This window comes from Cyphellophora attinorum (assembly GCF_001299255.1).
Source record: "Cyphellophora attinorum strain CBS 131958 chromosome Unknown Contig36, whole genome shotgun sequence".
NCBI lineage: Eukaryota > Fungi > Ascomycota > Eurotiomycetes > Chaetothyriales > Cyphellophoraceae > Cyphellophora > Cyphellophora attinorum.
This window is the reverse complement of record NW_017253264.1, coordinates 94,778-112,165: the sequence shown is the minus strand read 5'-3', so window position 1 is coordinate 112,165 and position 17,388 is coordinate 94,778. Positions and strand designations below refer to the sequence as shown.

The following is a 17,388-nucleotide window of genomic DNA, read 5'->3' as shown; positions in this document are numbered from 1 at the left end:
CTCTATCGTCGTGGGATCGCCAGAAAGGAGTGCAGCACAGGAAATGAGAGATGTTGCAAGTGAACTCATACATGATTAAGGCCACATTCGGAGCACCGATAATGCATGTGGTGGGGGAGTTGATGGCTTCAGGAAGAGCCAGCTGTTATTGGCAGTAACTTGGTGGTTGTTCCTTCCATACTGGGTGCCTTCCCGCACCATCTAGATCCATTCATCGTTTTTTGGAAGGCGTCCACGGGAACTTGAGGAAGGATGGTACTTCGGGTTCCTTCCCGAACTCGATCCTGACCAGCCACTCTTCGAGCTCAAGCTCTTCTGACTGCTTGCACTTCTCGGCATTGGAGGTCTGTAATATCTGGCACCTCCAGGCGAACTAGCACTTGGTGTAGTAGTACTTTGAATTGGTCGTGGACTGTCGATCGGTCTAGGAGGAGTTCGGTCCTTCAATCCAAGCTTCTGTAGCAGATCGCCAGGCTTCATCGAGCGCCGAAATCGAGAGGATTTCCCGGGCTTGTAAGTTGCTCCTAATTCACCACCATGTCTCATGCCTGCCAGAGCTGTTGCCAGCGGACCACCTGCTTCGCCATTGCTTGTGTATCGGCCAATATCAGGCGGGTACACAGCGCTGATTTCGCTCATAGTATCGGCATCCTTCCGGGTGAAGTTGACTTGTCTGCCAGACGAAATCGTGCCCCACTTGGCAGGCGCCATCTGGACATCCTCCTCAAGCCTTTGCAGTCTTGGGGTTGGGTAGTCGTCCTCCTCTTCCTCATCTGATGTGAATATCATGACATTCGAGCTTTTGGACTCATCGTGCTCACCCAGAAATTGACTGAGGCTTTCGACCTTGTCATCGGAGACAACAATATTTGGAAGGCCCCACGACTCGGTGCTACCGCTTGGCTTCACCCTGGCCTGCCGACTTGATTTGCCTGAGGCACCCATGTTCGTTTTAGGAGTCCGCGGAAACGGCGATGTGGATGAACTTGCCGTCGTCAAGGACAGCTCCGGCGATCCAATTGGCGTCCTGGATCGACCGGCGCTCGCCACATCGTGTATCATTCGTTGCCTCGACTGCACAGCGGACTCCCGGTCGTGTTGCAGCTGCAGAATGTCATCCATGCCATGCGCACTACTTGGCCGGCTTGGCCGACCAAGGACCTGCGACAGCTTATCGCGTCTCTGATGTGATGATGTTCGCACGCTCGAAGATCGCCGCATATTGGCTGGCGGCCCCGACTGTGTCTGTGCTGATGAATAGTGCGCAATCGCAGGAAAATAGGAATCGTCGTCGACGTCCGAGAAACCATCGAAATCCGGTTCCTCCATGTACTTCGATACTGGTCGCACTGGTCCGTGCTGACGTAGGTCCTTCTCGGCCGGCTTTTGAGGACTGGGCGATCGACCTATGTGCCGCACAGTGTCCGTATCGGGAGAGCGTGGCCTTTCAGTCTGCTTTCCTGTGCTAGGCGCCGGGTCTGCAGGCTTATCAACAGAGGCTCTCGGCATAACGAGTTCCTGCGGCTTCTCATGCTGAGGCGAAGACGCCGGACGTTGATGTTGACTCGAGACATTCCTCGGCAGGCGACTGACCAGATTTGGCGAGCTCTTCTTCTTGTTCAGTGGAGGAGCGGGCTTTCTGATCTCAGAGGCCGTTCCCTCTGTGCTGGTGCTAGGCTTGCTTAACCCAGAAGCCGTTCCCTCTGTGCTGGTACTTGGCTTGCTTTTCGCAGTAGCAACACCGTCCGTTACAGGGCCAGGCTCGAGACTGAGAAACTCCTGCACCGATATCGAACGTGTATGTGGACGGTCAACATGCTGCCCAGGCTCTCGCTGCGGCCCTCGAGGCTGCCACTTTGGTTTGCGCGGGGAGCGTGGCACAGTATCGAGGAACTCATGCAGGGACAGCTTATTGATTGCTGCGCTCGCTGCATCGTCTTGCGCGGATGCTCCATTCGTCTGCGCCGCCTCAACCTTCCCCAACTGCGGATCGTTCTTGCCTTTCTCAGTCCCTACTGGTGTATGGTTCACGGGCTCGCCTGCGCTCTCTTCCTCTGCGATCGCAGCAGCCAGCTCTTCATTGTACCTCGCTTGAATCAGAGCTCTGACCCCTCCACTGCGACGGGGCTTCGTAAGTCTGTTACGCGGCTTCCTAGAGGTGTCATTCGAGTCGGGGTGCGGCACGTGTGGTTGTGGATTGGTAACGGCTTGGTGAGTGCTTGCCAGAGCAGCTCGGTCTCCTCCATCTTCACCAACATTGCGCGCGAGCAACTCCGCCGATCTCTCAACAGACTGCTGTTGTGATACATCTTGCTCGACCCGCACTACCTCGTCATCAGACGTGTCTGAATCAACAATGACCACCCTCCGACTTGAGTCCTGGCCAGAGGCGTGACTGAGCGCAGTCTCGGGACGTCCCGACGGACCTCGCGGCCTGTACGTCGAATTTTTGGTATTCCCAACACGCGACGGCTGATCTTCCCGCAAGTACTGCAGCTGCTGATCGTTCGGCAAGGAGATCAGGCCCTGACTCGAGTAGTCGGCCAGCACTAGATTGTAGGAGTACTTTCCAGGCATCCTGTGAGCTCGGCCTCACGCGGATGAGGAGCGAAGAGAAGCAACACAGCACACAACAACGCACAAAAACGCCAGGCTCACGTTCGAGACATGGTAGCTGACTTCACCAGCAGAAATCAGCTAGCCTAGCCAAACGGCAGCAACCGCAACATCATCTCAGCTGCGCAAAGTGGCCAGCCCGATAGGCGAGTCGCACCAACACCAAATTCGTGTTTTTTCTTCAGGTACCGCGATCCCCGCGATGGATCTGGCCTACCGGCATTATTCTGGGCGCTCATCTCCCAGTAGTTCGGTGGTCGCGCGGCTGAAAAGCCGGGGGTGCTCCCCTGGCACTACATGCGACGACTTGCATCCGCGCGCCGCGAGCCTGCAGGTCGTTGATAAAGTTCAATCAATGATATCAGCTCGTCTGTGTTTTGGGCAGCAGCGGGGCTTGTGTCGTGCATGAAGCTTTTCAGAATAAGAAACGTTAGAAAAAGCCGCTGTGCCCGTTTGTGGCACTGACACGGTCTGACAGATGCAGGTGATACGGATCTGTCATGATAGGCTTGGATTTGTGCTTCTACTGGCAGCGCTAGGCGATAGGCCAGCCTGACGGATGCCAAAAGTGGTTGCGGGTTTCTTTTTCGATAGAGCATCGAGCTAACGCCTGTCCCGAGATTTCGGTAGCCAATGTTGCACAAAAATCTTCTTAGGTGCCGAACAATGCTGCCCAACAGCAAGGTTCGGTACGATCGCCCGGAGTTGCATCCCCGTGTTCACAGTTGGCCTGGCCGATGGATGGCAGCATCTGCATCCTCGCAGCCAGAGGAGACGAAGTTGAGCGTTGGGCTGAACCCGTCCAGACTTCTGGACAACCAACGTTGCAGAGAATCTTCACATGCCCCGTTGCTCTCTCCCCATGATCAGATGACAGAGTTGGCCTGCAGGCAGAAGAACGCGACTGCATAGTGCATAGTGTTGATAGACTCAGGGGATGACAGCGTCATCGATTCGGACATCTGCTAATGTTGTACTTACTAGTGCTACATTATTACACAGATTGACAGGCTTTCCGACGCTCGGTTTGATGCGAACAAGAAAGCTTGATCCTGCCGTTTCGCCATCACAATAATATCAATAAACCTGAAATCAATACTCAAATCAACGCCCCGTTTGTCGTTCACGTCGTTGGAAAACCTTCTGGCCCTGCCATATCCATTTGCCGTTATCTGCCAAGTTGCCAACGCCCACCTAGTACCCAAACATCATCACTGCCCTCAGCTCGAAGTGCCGAGCGCTTCAGCCTGACTCATCTGAAAATACTCCAGCGCCTCTCCCACCGCAGCAGGTGGATGCTCCTCAGTCGCCGTAGGCGGCTCAGTGCCGAGCCCACTGTCGCTGCCGTGCAAGTCGCTGTTGGGTTTGTTGTCGTATCGTAGGCCTCCACTCTCGGTGAAGCTGGGCGGCGGTATAAGCTGGAACCAATCATTCCCGTCGAGGTCAGGCGTGGCCGCAAAGTCGACTTCATCGAATGCCCCATCGAGAGTAAGCGCCATCGAGTTCGGTTTTGCTGCTTCCAGCGCTGTTGTTTGGTTCGCCGGCGTCGCAGTGATGGTCAATTGTTGTGTCAGCCCATCATCGACGCCTCCTTCTTCAGCAGCGCTCTGGTCCGCTGCATTGTCCAGGTCGTTCTCGTCCTCCTCTGCAATGGACTGCGTCTGACCGTTGATCGTGCCGCCAATACTACTAGCATAGCTCGCGGTCCTCCGACCACTCACACTTGATCCTGTGCCACTGACCTCGCTTCCAGTACCGTATGCCAGGCTGTCTGTATACATGTAACTGGTACCACTGACGATGCTGGTACGTCGTTCTGTGCCGGCATCACTGAATTGCTCATCGTCATCGTCGCCTTCCGCGCCCTCATCAGCGCCGTCGATGAGTGCAGTTGGATCGCCAAAGTTCTCCTTGTCGGCCACGGTCGTTACTACGCCATTCCAGCTGGGCTTGCGGCTGCCAGCGTACATGCTTGGGTTGCTCTTAACGGATTGAGAGCGTTTGAGCCCAACGAATGAGCTTGCAGGCTTGGGTGCAGGAGCAAGAATCAGAGCACCGGCACGGTCTGGTGTTGCTCGTCCAGTAACATGGCTTGTGCTGAGTATACGGCGATCCGCGTTCGACTGTCGAGTATTCGTGCCTGATCCGAGCGGTGTACGCTTCTTCAGAGTCATGCCGACAGCAGAGCCAATTGCAGACCCTTGCTTGCTGGCGTTAGCAGTCGACGGCCGTGTTGTTGCTGTGCTCGATGTGGTGCTGACGACTCGCTTCAGAGACATGGAGGCATCACGCTCTGCAGGCGAGATCTTCTTCGAGGTCGGCATGGCTTTGCTGGTGCGAACAGTTCGAGCATGATTCATAAGACCTTCGAAGATGCGACGTTCGAGGGTCTCAGCACGACTGTTCATGTCACGCATCTCTTCCTGGCGAATGCTGAGAGCGGTCTCAAGTTTGGCGACGTCGCGAGTGAGCTTCTTGGTCTGGCCGCTGAGCTGCTCGTGCTCTCGGCGAAGGTCTGCCATCGAAGCAGCCAGTGCTTCTTTCTCCTGTCTCAGCGACACGATCTCTGCTTCGACCAGCTCCTTCTGGGCGGTGCGTTTCTCGAGCGCGATTGCAGCTTCAGTGGCCGCCTGGGCTCTAGAGTCATGATGTTCTGCCATCAGACGGCTCTGAGTAGCGACCATGGCTGTTATCTCGCTTGCAGCAGCAACAACATGGCCATGGATTTCGTCAAGCTTGTCCAGTTTCTCGAGCTTCGCCATGTCCCCAAGCTTCTCATGAGTGGTTTTATGATGATCGTCGATAGAGAGTACATCTCCTTTGCTAATGCAGCATGAGAGATCAGATTGTTGAGCTTGTCGTGGACTTGCGAGTCGTCATACTTGTCTGGTGGAGGACTCTCGCGGACTGGGCTTCCTGGCGCTGGAAGCAAGGTAGGAATCGATGCCGGTATAGAGCTGACTCCAGACTTGATCTCTTCAGTCGCTCGAGTGAAGGTCTCGCTGTGCTGCTGAGAGTGCTCGTAGTGTCGGGTGACAGCGTCCAAGACCTCCTTGATTGCCGACAGAAGTGCTGGCTGGCTCTCGGTCACCGTGCCTTCCAAGCGTAATGCTGCTTCCACAGCTTTGGCGATCTCTCCACGAGTTTGTCCATGCTCGGAAGCATTCGCAATGTGCAGATCAGATATCTTCAAGGCCGCTTCGTCGGCCTTTTCAAACACGATCTTTGAATCGTCTGACATGCGTTCGCAAGTCTCGGAGACCGTGGAGCCAAGACTGTCCATGAGTGACTTCAACTCACTCACAACGGTCTTGATCTCGGTGGCGGCCTCGGTCTGAGCCTTGCTGGATTCGCCGAAGGAGGCCATCTTGACATCGCTAGCCAGTTGGGCATCGTCATACTTGGTCATGAGCTCGGTGAACTTCTCTTCGATGGCCGCTCGAATTTCAGCACTGGTCTCTTCATGCTTGCTGAACAGGATTGACGATCTCTCCTCAGTGTCGGTCTTGATTGAGGTGTGCCCTTCTGCGATCTTGCTGAGTTCAGATCTGACAAGCTCAGACAATTCGCCGATGCTCTCAGCAGTAGCATACGTGCTCATGCCGTCATGATGCAGCCCCAGGACCTTGTTCAGTTCCACGATACCCTCTTCGCTGCCGTCGAGCTTGGCCATGAGCTCGTCTCGTAGATCTCCAAGAACGCCTTTGACATCGTCGATCTTGCCGGCAATGCCACCGTGCTCAACTTTGCGAGCTTCGAAAGCTTGAGCCGTCAACTCGTTGTCAGCATCGTATTGATCTCTAAAAGCTTTCAGGCTGTCGCGAAGATCCACAACATCGTCCTTGGTCGGTAGTGCCTCGAGATCAGGTAAAGGCAATGCAATGATCTGGTCCTTGATCTCACCACACAGTGATTTGACGGCTTTGAGGTTTGTACCAGACAGTGTGCCGTCGTCAGCACTCAGAGTACCGAGGTGCTCCTGCATTTCTTCGACAGCTTTCTGTACGTCTCGGACTGTCAGCAGCATCAATTCTAGATCGACTTTGTCGCTGCTTTCGGTAGACCTCGTGGCTGTCTCCTCTACGGCGACTTTGATTTCGGCCAGAGTCTCTTCGATGGCATTGAGCTTCTCGGATTTAGCAGCAGAGTCTACACCAGGTGAGACAAGCTCGTCGATGGTAGCTTTCATGTTGCGTATCAGAGTCTCGAGGCGTCCGTGTCTTCCTTACATGCTGCGTTGGACGGCATCACAGCTTCCGGCGCCGGTGCAGCAGGAGCATCCCGAACTTGTCTGACTGTCGCATGTATGCCGTTCAGAGCAGCGTGAAGCTCGTCGATGTCATCTTTGTGTATGTGGACCTCAGACGGGACTTCAGATGGTGGTGGTGGCATATTGTCCAGCGCCTCGACCTTGATTCGAAGTTGTGTGATCATGACTTTGAGGCCCTCGATCTCTGTAGTGAGTTTGTTCTCATCGTGCACAACCATCGCCCGGTCTTGCGGATTGGACGGGTTTGCCTCAGACTGTAGCCTACCAATGTCCGCTCGAACATCCTCAATACCTGTCTTCAAGGTATCCAGGATCTCATAGCTGCTGGTCAGGTCAACTGGTCGGTCGATCATCTTCTGGAGGTCGGCACGTATTCCATCGACGCCTTCCTGGAAAGCATCAAGCAGCTCGCTTGTGTTTGACAGGATGCTTTCGCCATCACCTCCGCGGTTTCCTCCGCGGTGATTCTCCATGCCTTCGCGCACGGCCTCAAGAACATCCTCTCGCTGGAGAGAGGCTCCAGAGCTGACCAATGTTCCGGCCAGAGCTATACGCATGTGCTCGAGCTCCTCTTTGACCTGGCGAACGATGTCTTCCGTGCTGATATTGCTACCAACAGCGGAGCTCCGATCATCACTGAGGTCGCGGATCGCATCGAGAATGTCTTCCTTGTCCGAATCAGGCTGACCACGAACCATAGACTTGCTGATGGTATCGCGCAGGTGCTCAAATTCTTTTTCCATGGCATCGAGAAGTTCAGGAGTATTTGCGCTCGGCTGCGCACCACGCTCCCTCAGTGAGCGATCAAGATCTTCCTGCATAGTGGCAAATCCTGATTTGACAACGTCGATGATTTCCTCCTTGCCAGTGACGTCCGCTGCTCGGTCGACGTAGCTCTGGATGTCCTGCCGTAGGTCTTCCAGTCCATCCTTCAGGGCATCGAGGACTTGCTCGGTATCCCGTCCGCTAGCTGCAGAGTATTGCTGGAACTCGTTTTTCATGCTACCCAAAAATTCGTGCATTGCTTCAACGACACGCTCGCCCATGCCGCCTAATGGGTTTTGCTCGCCTTCCAAGCATGATTTGATAGCGTCGAAGAGGTCATCACGGTTGAATCTACCTCTTTGGCAACAGGTGGCTGATTTCTCATGCCCTCTTCGACAGCATCAATGACTTCTCTTCGGCTAAGACCGCTGCTGGTGCTCAACGAAGAGGGCGCAAGCAATGGAGCTGGCCAATCAAAGTTTTCAAGGACTTCTCGAACCGCAGCGAAGATCTCGTCGCGTGTGACCTGCTCTTGAGACTCGACCCGTGGTGGTGTGAAGCCGGCCATACCCTTACGCACGGCATCGAGCACCTCGTCGTAGGTGATGCCTGCTTCGTGGACCGTCGGCTGCAGAGGCTCTGGCATATAAGATTTGAGACCTTCCTGCAATGTCTCGAGAATTTCGTCTCGTTCTAAACCGTGGTGTTCGAGCGAGACTTCAGGCTTACACTCTTCCCATGCTTCCTTGACAGCAGCAATAATGTCCTCGCGCTCAGCGTCCAGATCGCGGTCAGCTGCTGGTTCTGGACGAGGCATAGTGGCGATGGCCGTGGTGACGGCATAGACAACGGCGGCTGTGTCCACGGCAGGCTTCTCAGGTTTTTTGCTGTGTTGTTGGGCTTCTGTAACAATCTTGTGCATATGTTCCTTGAGCTCAGCTAGCGCATCGTCCACAATAAGATCGATATCGTCACGACTCGGGCCCGATGAAGCTGGTTCAATCGCTCGAGCTGAGTTCTGTGCGCTCTCTAGTTTCTTCGCGATTTCTCGACCCATTCCGAGCACTTCTCCTCGCAATTCGCGGACTAGAGCCTTGACCTCATTTGTCAGACCGCCGTTCTGCGACATAGACTGCTTGACACTTTTTAAGGACTTCAGTATATCGTCACTGGCCAAGTCGGAACCAGCGCTCATGTTGGAGTCTCTGCGATTGCCCTCAAAACGCACTTCTAGCTGATTGTCGCGTCGAGGAGAGTCAGTGTGACGAATGATCGACTTGGCGTGCGAGTCGTCTTTGATCTGACGAAGATGACCAAGAATATCTTCCAGCTTGGACATTATCTTTGGGTCGTACGCTGGCTGGGGCGGCAGAACAGTAGTTGATGATGGTACCAGTGCCTGAGACCGAGCGCTCTCCATAATATCAAGCAGTCGTTCCTGGCCTTCCTTTGTAGCCATCTCACGTAGCACCTTTTCCAGAAGAGCGATGCTAGCCGCGCCATCGGCATATGCCAGCGACGGAGAAGCCGTGATGTCTCGATCGAAACCGGCAGAGAAGCTTGTTGGACTTGCAATACGTGGAATGAAACTCTTCTTGGGCGTTGATTGCTTGTCTTCTAGATAGAAGCCGAGGTTGGGCGTGGACCTCGCAGCCTCTGGAGCACCGAGCAGTCGTTGCTCACGGGCAGTGCCGCGCAGATCAAGGTTTGAAACAAGCTCTCGCAAGCTGCTTCTGATATCCTCATCTCTCTTGTTGGTCGCATCTTTCAAATTGTTCAGATCCGATGCATTGTCCTTGCTTCGCTTACTGAGGTTGGCCATTTCACGCTGAAGATTCGTCGCGATTCCTGTGATATTTAGAATCTGCGATGACAGTGCCTCGAAGGAGTACGAATTCGCTGGAGTGGCGCCATTTGTGACATCGCGCAAGGCCGTCGAAGCCTCTTGTCGGCTACGAATGGTCTGCAAGGCCAACATCGGTGGAGTGTTCTCTGTATCGAGGTTGCGAGGAGCGGGCGTTGGGGAGTCTGGGGCGCGAGTCGGGCTGCGATCCTTGCGGCTCGACCTGATGTCCTCAAATTCGACGTGCTTGGAAGAGCGCAAGCCTTTATCTGGTGATCTTCTCTCAAGCGAATCGCTCAGTCTGCCGATGCTGCCGCTGGTCTGGATTGTCTGCATGCGACGATGTTGTGGCTTGCTTGGGCTCTTCTCGGGCGACTGTGGTGGAAGCGGAGAAGGATTGCTTGTGTAGCTACTAGGTGCATTTTCGCGAGCTCGCGCTTGGATCAGTGCGGCGGCTTCCTCAATACGAGCTGATGTGTTGGGACGAGTGATCGGGCTGCTGTTGCCTGGATTCAGAGGAAGTGGTGGCGGTGCTCGTTCAGGATCTGAGCTGTCCCACCTGTTGATGTGTTAGCACATGGCAGACCAGTAATGGTGTGTCACATACATGGGAATATGGATTCGTCCATTGTCCGACGAGAAGGAATGCTGATGCTTGACCAGACGGGAGTCTGATCTCTCGCGTGAGACATCCCGCGAAGACATGATGGTCAATGCCCGAGGTTCGACGATCTGTGGAATGCTGTTGCGGAGGCGATCGAGCAGATCATTCGACGCGCATTATGCCCGGTGAATCTCCTCGATGAGAAGCCAGAGTACGTCCGAAGTCGTCGTGAAAGCAGCAAGCAGTACACAAAGCCTCAATATGCTGCTAGAATGAGATGAATGCTGATTGAGACTTAAGCGACCATGACCTTGTTCACAATGACGAGCACTAGCGGAGGTGCTTGGCTTCTGCTTTTTGGAGATCACTGGCGTTTGTCAACAGATTGCCAGTCGTGGTTAGCTCATCTGGATCTTCCCGTTTTCTTGTCTCCGTCTAAATCCGTTGATCTTTCTTCGAGCTTGGCACTCCACAAGAAACTCGCACAACTGCAACCGCAGGTCAGTCATCGTGAACTTCAGTCGACCACGCCAACCACAATCTACCGCCCAAAGCTTCACGATGAAGTTCCTCAAGGTCGGCCGCGTGGCCATCATTACCCGCGGACGCTATGCTGGCAAGAAGGTACGGCTCACACCCTCAACGGACCTGCGAAATATCTTGTCGCAAGCGTCTAGTTTGAACGAACACGGAGCATCAACTGATTCAATACACAGGTCGTGATCATCCAACCCGTCGATTCCGGCACAAAAGCTCACCCATTTTCCTTCGCCCTTGTCGCCGGCGTCGAGCGATACCCATCAAAAGTCACCCGCCGCATGGGCAAGAAGCGAGTCGAGAAGCGATCCAAGGTCAAGCCATTCATCAAGCAAATCAACTACAACCACATCATGCCCACCCGATACACATTAGAACTGGAAGGTCTCAAGAACGTCATCTCAAACGACACATTCAAGGAGGTCAGCCAGCGGGAAGATGCGAAGAAGCAGGTCAAGAAGGCGATGGAGGAGCGATACCTGAGCGGAAAGAACAGATGGTTCTTCCAGCCTTTGAGATTTTGAGCAGACCGAAGACGGCGAGATGGGAGCTTTTCGGAACGCGCGGTCATCCACGACCAGCGGAAGCACGCATTTGCAAGCGGACGGCATTTCTCGACCAGGGCACCAATGAGTAGTCACGATGGAGAACAGAAATGAAAAATCCGATACCACAGGTTCATGTTTTCGAATCATGAAAATGTTGCAACCGACGTCTCAGTCAAGGTACAAATCGTCCTTGAGACGAGCAAGGTTCCGAAACAGCCCTCCTCCATCATGTCGAGCAGGCCTGCCCTGCGCAGATGCTGTTCTGTGTGGACTGCCTGTTCGAGACCGCTCAGAAATACCTCTCGCCTCTAAATTGCGCTTGCGATCGTCGACGAGTCTCTGTAGACCTTCTACAAAACGTATGCGGACCTTCTCTTCGCTCGTGCCCTTCCAGAGACCGGCCAATTGCCTGTACTCCTCCACTCTCCGTGAAGCAGCCTCCAGGCCCGCAGTTCCGCCACCATCTGAATCAAGTAAATCTTGTATTTCGACTCTGATCTTCTTCGTAGCATCACGCGCTTTGTCGTCCCCGTCAGTGGTTTGAATGCCACCGAGCTCCGGCGCGGACACAGTGATCAGCGACGAGCCGAGTTCCGAAGGCGGAACAGGCCACTTCATGGCCTCGCCAAAGAGGTTCACAACTGCCTCGAGACGCTCCTTGACCTGCGTCAATCTTCGTAGTTGCGTGATGAATGCGGGCTCCTGCTGTGGCTGTGTCCCAGGCAGGCTTTCAGCGTCCGCTCCATCTTTCTCTGCTGAGCTGCTCAAAACTTCCTCGCGAACAAACAACCGAATGTCGTCCTTGAGAGTGTCCGTCAAGAGATCGTAGAACGAATTGACATCGCCACGAAGGATTTCTACTTCGTACGCAAGCCGATTGCCGCTGCGCAGAATCTCATCCGTGAGCACAGTGAGATCTGACGATGTGCGGATGTTGTGCGCGTTTATCTTGGAAAGGGAGGCTTGCAGGTCTGTAGAAGCAGTCTGTAACTGACCAGTCCTTGCGATCTTGCCGGACTGCGCCTGCGACGAGAGCGTCACCGTAGGCAGGACATCGTTGAGGTAATCGACAGCATCAAATCGACTCCGTGAAAGAGGCTGTAGTACTGGATCGGCCGTCGACGTAGACATCTGCTCGCTGGTACAACAATGACCACCCTTGGGCCCTTTGATTCGTCAAGTGTCCCGCGCCGAGCTTTTCCGACTCATCGCCTTCTATCGAGTTCGACTCCCGCTCTGATGAACCAAAATCTGCTGTCTATATACCCACAGCAAAGACACCGACCAGCCAGTACGCCTGTGGCTTGGGCGCGATCAGCCGGAATTGATCTCCGAATAGCCTAAAGCTTAAGCGCCTCCCCCACAAGTTGTCGTTTGCCTGCCGACTTGACCTCGTCTCTTCACTTGATGAACCAGGCAACCACGCCCCGCCCCTGGCTCTTTGCCTGAGGGGCTTTTGGTCTACCACTGCACATAATGCTGAATTCTGAAGTCACTTGAGCTATTGTAGAGCACGACTCGAGACTCGGTCTGACTCCTGAAGCTGCATCTTTTTTCGCGTTCGTCATTCTGCCCACCCGTGCCATGTTGTCGTCTTGAACCAAGTCGAGACGCTTCACACAATCGCGTTCGCGATCAACCCTCCACTGCTCCCGACTGAGCAACTGTCACTATCATTTCGCTGACTTGACAGTGGCCGAGTGATGGACTCTCTTCAAGGCCGATTACCTTGTTGAGGCAACTTATTGTGAGGCAGGAGTGTTTAACGGCGGCTGAGCGACCTTAACTTCTGTTGCCTTCCAGAGTACCTTATTCCACAACTTTCTTTAAGAGAGGTACTTCAGTGGGAGATCTCTGAACACTCACACTACACACCTACCAGCGACCTCCACTTCTCAACAGTCCACCGCTCGTCCACGATGGGTCGAAAACTCTTCCTTCGACACACTGAGTCGCTAAGCAATGCGATACTGTCGGACGAAGGCGAAGTGTCGTTCAGCTTTCAGCATGGTTCACGCATCTGTCGCCTCAAACTACTCGCTTCCGACCTCGGAGAATACCCTGACGGCAACACTTGGTTTCTGTTCACCGACGACGATGACGCCGACAATATCATCACTAATTCTTTTGAGCTCATCACTCCACTGCTCTTCGGGAAGCCTATCGCCGATGCCATAGAAGAGGTAGCTCAAGCACTCACAACAGCCATCTCACAAGGTCAATCGACACATCCTATAAGCGTTAACGATTCCGATGGTGGACATGATTCAGAGGAAGAGGATGAGTACGAGTTCGATGACGATAACTTTGGTCTAAGTGATCATGAGGTTGAGCCAGCGCAGAACTTCGATGTCACGAGCCGAGGTCGCACGAAGCAGTCCTCTGCGGGCTCGAGAGTCGACGCTAAAAAGATCAGAGCAGACCTACTTGCTGCAAGGGAGGCCGGCTTCCGCGTTGGCGTCATCGGCAACATTGCGACTGGTGGCATAGTCTGCGTTTCAGTCAGAGTGACGAAAGTCGGCATTTCCGAGGAAGCCATGCAGGCTTGGGGCTTGAAGCGATCGCACTACTTCGTATTGATGATCCGCTTCCCACATGGCTACCGAGATGCCTCCCAGATTCGAGGAGAGAACGCATCCACCAACTTGACAGATATGCGAGTAGCACTGTGCAACAACTACAAGCCATCGAGAGACGAAGCCTTCGCCGCCTTCGGACAGACAACCACTGTCAATACGACCGTCTCTGCATCGTCCCGTCTGGAGCCTCTCTTCATCGGTACACCGCTAAATGAACTCTTGCGAGATCGCTTCGCCAAGATCATCGAGTTCAGAGAGTCATGCGCTTTTAATTGGCCATCTGCGGAAGCCTTTGTCCACGAGATCCAGGGCAAGTTGAATATCAACGACATCAAGATGGATGAGTATTATCTTCCAGACGATGACAATGCCAAGATGCTACCTGCCATGGTGAAAGCAGACGCGATGGATGGCCATCTGCTCAAAGACGTGTCATTCCCATTGCTTGCCATGCAATTTGCTTTGCGTCATTTTGTGCGATGTACAGAGTTCTGTCTCGTATGCCACTACAAAGTTGAGGATACCTTCGAAGCGCTTAAGCCTTACGTCTGTTCAAGACCGTTGTGCCTCTATCAGTACATGGCCCTTGGGTTCGGTCCGAGCATCGAATGGGAATTACTCTCTCAGCCTACGTGGTAGACCTTCTGGTCAGCTTCTGCTATGCTGCCGCGAAACAGAGCAGACTCAGAGAGTTCCCTGTCGGCATTGGCCTGAAGGTCCCTCTATTGCCTCACTACACGACACCGCTACAACAAGCCTCGCGCTACTCCTATGATGCTCAACCGACTTCATCCAATTCGAAGACGACCGTCTCGAAACCACTATTCAGTGCGAGGCTGGACACTGTCAAGCATGAGCTCCTACTCACTAATGATCAACATCCAGAAGCCAAATCACTCCGAGTGGGAGACTGGATTGTCGCAACATCGAGGGAGATCGAAGGCTGCGAATCGCACTACCGCGTACAGGAAGCCATGTTCCCTACCTATTCCCTCGGGATGCCGGTGCTTCTGACCAAAAGCCAACAAACGACCTCTGCGTATTCGCCGTATCCGGTCCGGCCCGATACACCTCTCAATACAAGACCTTCGACTCCTGCAACTAAGCTGCCGCCTGGTCTAATCGAAGTTGAGTGCTATTGCTATGATGCAGAATTCGACGAACTGGAACAGCAGCACAAGCAGCATGCAATTATCACATTACTTGACACGCTACCTGCTGTCGTTGACATGCAACAGTACTTGCAAGCCCAAGAAAACAGTCAGGAACCGACACTCAGAACTTGGCGAACTCGAATTTCTGAGTCCGCGCTCAACTTGCTTCGATGGATCATAGCTTCGAACAGATCTTGCATCATGCAGGTCGACACCTTGAAGAGTGATGATGGCCCGGAAGCCATGCAAATATCCAGACCTGATGATCGTGTTGATGGTATGGACGGGTGGATGCAATTCAAGTTTGCTATGGGCGCACCCGACAAGGAACAGAGATTCATCGACTCGATCTCCAAGGAGACAGCGAAACAACAACACCCAACCTTGTTCGCTTGGCACGGTAGTCCCATCAGTAATTGGCATTCGATCATTCGCCAGGGCCTCAACTACGAGGAGACCTTCCATGGGCGGGCATTTGGAAATGGTGTCTACATGGCGAACAATCTTGCAACAAGTCTTGGTTACTCCCATAATTACGACCACCAGCTGTGGCCCAACAGCGTGCTGAAGGTCTCAAACGCGGTTTCTCTGCAGGAAGTTGTCAATGCTCCGCAGAAGTTCGTGTCACAGACTCCTCACTACGTGGTCGCCGATATCGACTGGATCCAAACGAGGTATCTCTTCATCAAATCATCATTGACGCTTCCTAGCACGAGCAGCGCTTCTGTTGATGAGTACAACCAGGACCAGGCCAGAAAAGCATTGAACGAGCGCAGTCAGCCGATCAAGCTGCCCATAACGGCCGTCTCCAAGTCTCGTCGACCTGCTATTGGTCATGCTGTGACGAAGATAGGCGACAAAAAGACGAGACAGTCCATCACCATCAGTCAAGCCATGGCCGAACAGCTAGAGGACGATGGCAACAGTGTCATATCTGACGAGGGAGATCGCGCCTGGCTGTCGTCTGACAATGATGGCACGGATGATGATCTTGTCGAGATCCCCGAGGAGATCTTTCTGGCGCCAAAGACGAAAAGCAGAGGCAGCTCGAAACGCCGCAAGCGAGACCAAAGCATGGAACGCTCCAAGACCGACTTCATACCAGGCACCCTTGATGTGAGCAACATCCGATTTTTGAAGGCGCCATCCAATGCTATACCGTCGGCAACCAAAGCCCTAATGGCATGGTTCAAGGATGCGCTCAAAATTCAGGATTCGACACCCGCTCATCGTCTTGGCTGGCACATTGACCCAGAGCGCATGGACAACATGTATCAATGGATTGTCGAGTTGCACTCCTTCGATGCTAAGCTACCACTCGCCAAAGATATGAAGACGGCCGGATTGACCTCCATTGTACTCGAAATGCGCTTCACCAACGAGTTTCCGTACGCCCCTCCGTTCATCCGAGTGGTACGGCCTCGCTTCTTGCCCTTCAGCCAAGGCGGTGGCGGCCATATCACCGAAGGTGGCGCTTTCTGCATGGAGTTGTTGACGAACAGCGGATGGATCCCGGTTACGACGTTTGAGGCTGTGATGCTGCAACTTCGTATGGTGCTATCGGAGGAGGAACGTCCCGCGAGACTGCTCTACCGAAATGGACCGTCTTCCAAGGAGAGTGCTTACGGTGTTGGTGAGGCGGTCGCTGCTTATGAGCGACTCTGTCACACACATGGTTGGAAGGTGCCTGATGGATTCAAGGACTTTAATGCAGGTGACGCACGGGAGGCTTATTGAATGAAGTGGATGGGTGGTTCGTTTTCCTAGTCTGGCGTCTGCCCAGGCGGGCTCTGCATTATTCTGGAGCAATGACATGCATCAAATGAACCTGACGGAATTGAGCGAAGGCGCATGGGTACTGGGTGGGCTTCACGGAGTTTCTTGCCGCGGTAGGCACGCAACGGTAGCATCCTCGGGCAGGCATGGCCCAGGAGGCTGCATATCACGAACGACAGAAGCCCTGACACATGTCGTAAGATGCGAGACATCTGGAGCAACAAAGGGCTCCTCATAGTAGTAATTAGCTAATACTAGAAAATGCATGATATCAGACCAGTTGCATTCTTCGATGCATATGATAACGTGACACTGACATGAAATATAATTGCATGTGAGTTGTGCGCGCAACCATGTGTTCGAAGCGTTCAGGAGGGCTCTGGCACATGTGTTACAAGTAGCCGTCGGACAATTTAGCCTGCAGCGTGTTCAAGCCCACCAGTACCTGACTGAGTTGAATACTTGAAGTCTGCGAGCAGATCCCAAAACTGAGAAGCCGCCAGGGATGTGGTCAAAAGCACATGTCACCAAATCCCACAAGAATCTCAAGCCACATGTCAGACGCTACTTCTGTCCTTAGCGGCCGCTGATACCTCATGCTAGCACGCAGTAATCGACCACTACCAGCGGCTACGCCCTTCCGAGCCCACGATGCCTCATCCGCGACATGACTTTAATCCGCCATTGGTAAGAATT

At 53.7% G+C, this 17,388-nt stretch overlaps 5 protein-coding genes across 5 annotated transcripts; 2 read left to right on the top strand and 3 right to left on the bottom strand.

The window, feature by feature from the left end:
* Positions 1 to 201: 201 nt before the first annotated feature.
* Positions 202 to 2,577, bottom strand: AB675_11115 (uncharacterized protein; the record flags this gene model as incomplete). Its single annotated transcript, XM_018139935.1, has 1 exon — positions 202 to 2,577. The coding sequence occupies one exon, from the start codon at positions 2,575 to 2,577 to the stop codon at positions 202 to 204; it is 2,376 nt and encodes a 791-aa protein (XP_017995834.1).
* Positions 2,578 to 3,836: 1,259 nt separating this feature from the next.
* On the bottom strand, positions 3,837 to 10,199 carry AB675_11114 (uncharacterized protein; the record flags this gene model as incomplete). The annotated part of the gene is made up of 5 exons (XM_018139934.1): positions 3,837 to 5,439; positions 5,499 to 6,798; positions 6,846 to 7,950; positions 8,007 to 10,053; positions 10,102 to 10,199. 5 exons carry the CDS (start codon positions 10,197 to 10,199, stop codon positions 3,837 to 3,839), a joined length of 6,153 nt encoding a protein of 2,050 aa, XP_017995790.1.
* Positions 10,200 to 10,659: 460 nt separating this feature from the next.
* Positions 10,660 to 11,159, top strand: AB675_11113 (60S ribosomal protein L27-B; the record flags this gene model as incomplete). The annotated part of the gene is made up of 2 exons (XM_018139933.1): positions 10,660 to 10,722; positions 10,815 to 11,159. 2 exons carry the CDS (start codon positions 10,660 to 10,662, stop codon positions 11,157 to 11,159), a joined length of 408 nt encoding a protein of 135 aa, XP_017995793.1.
* Positions 11,160 to 11,351: 192 nt separating this feature from the next.
* Positions 11,352 to 12,314, bottom strand: AB675_11112 (uncharacterized protein; the record flags this gene model as incomplete). Its single annotated transcript, XM_018139932.1, has 1 exon — positions 11,352 to 12,314. The coding sequence occupies one exon, from the start codon at positions 12,312 to 12,314 to the stop codon at positions 11,352 to 11,354; it is 963 nt and encodes a 320-aa protein (XP_017995761.1).
* Positions 12,315 to 13,102: 788 nt separating this feature from the next.
* AB675_11111 (Ubiquitin-conjugating enzyme E2Q-like protein) lies at positions 13,103 to 16,653 on the top strand (the record flags this gene model as incomplete). Its single annotated transcript, XM_018139931.1, has 2 exons — positions 13,103 to 14,260; positions 14,320 to 16,653. 2 exons carry the CDS (start codon positions 13,103 to 13,105, stop codon positions 16,651 to 16,653), a joined length of 3,492 nt encoding a protein of 1,163 aa, XP_017995764.1.
* Between the last annotated feature and the right edge of the window lie 735 nt (positions 16,654 to 17,388).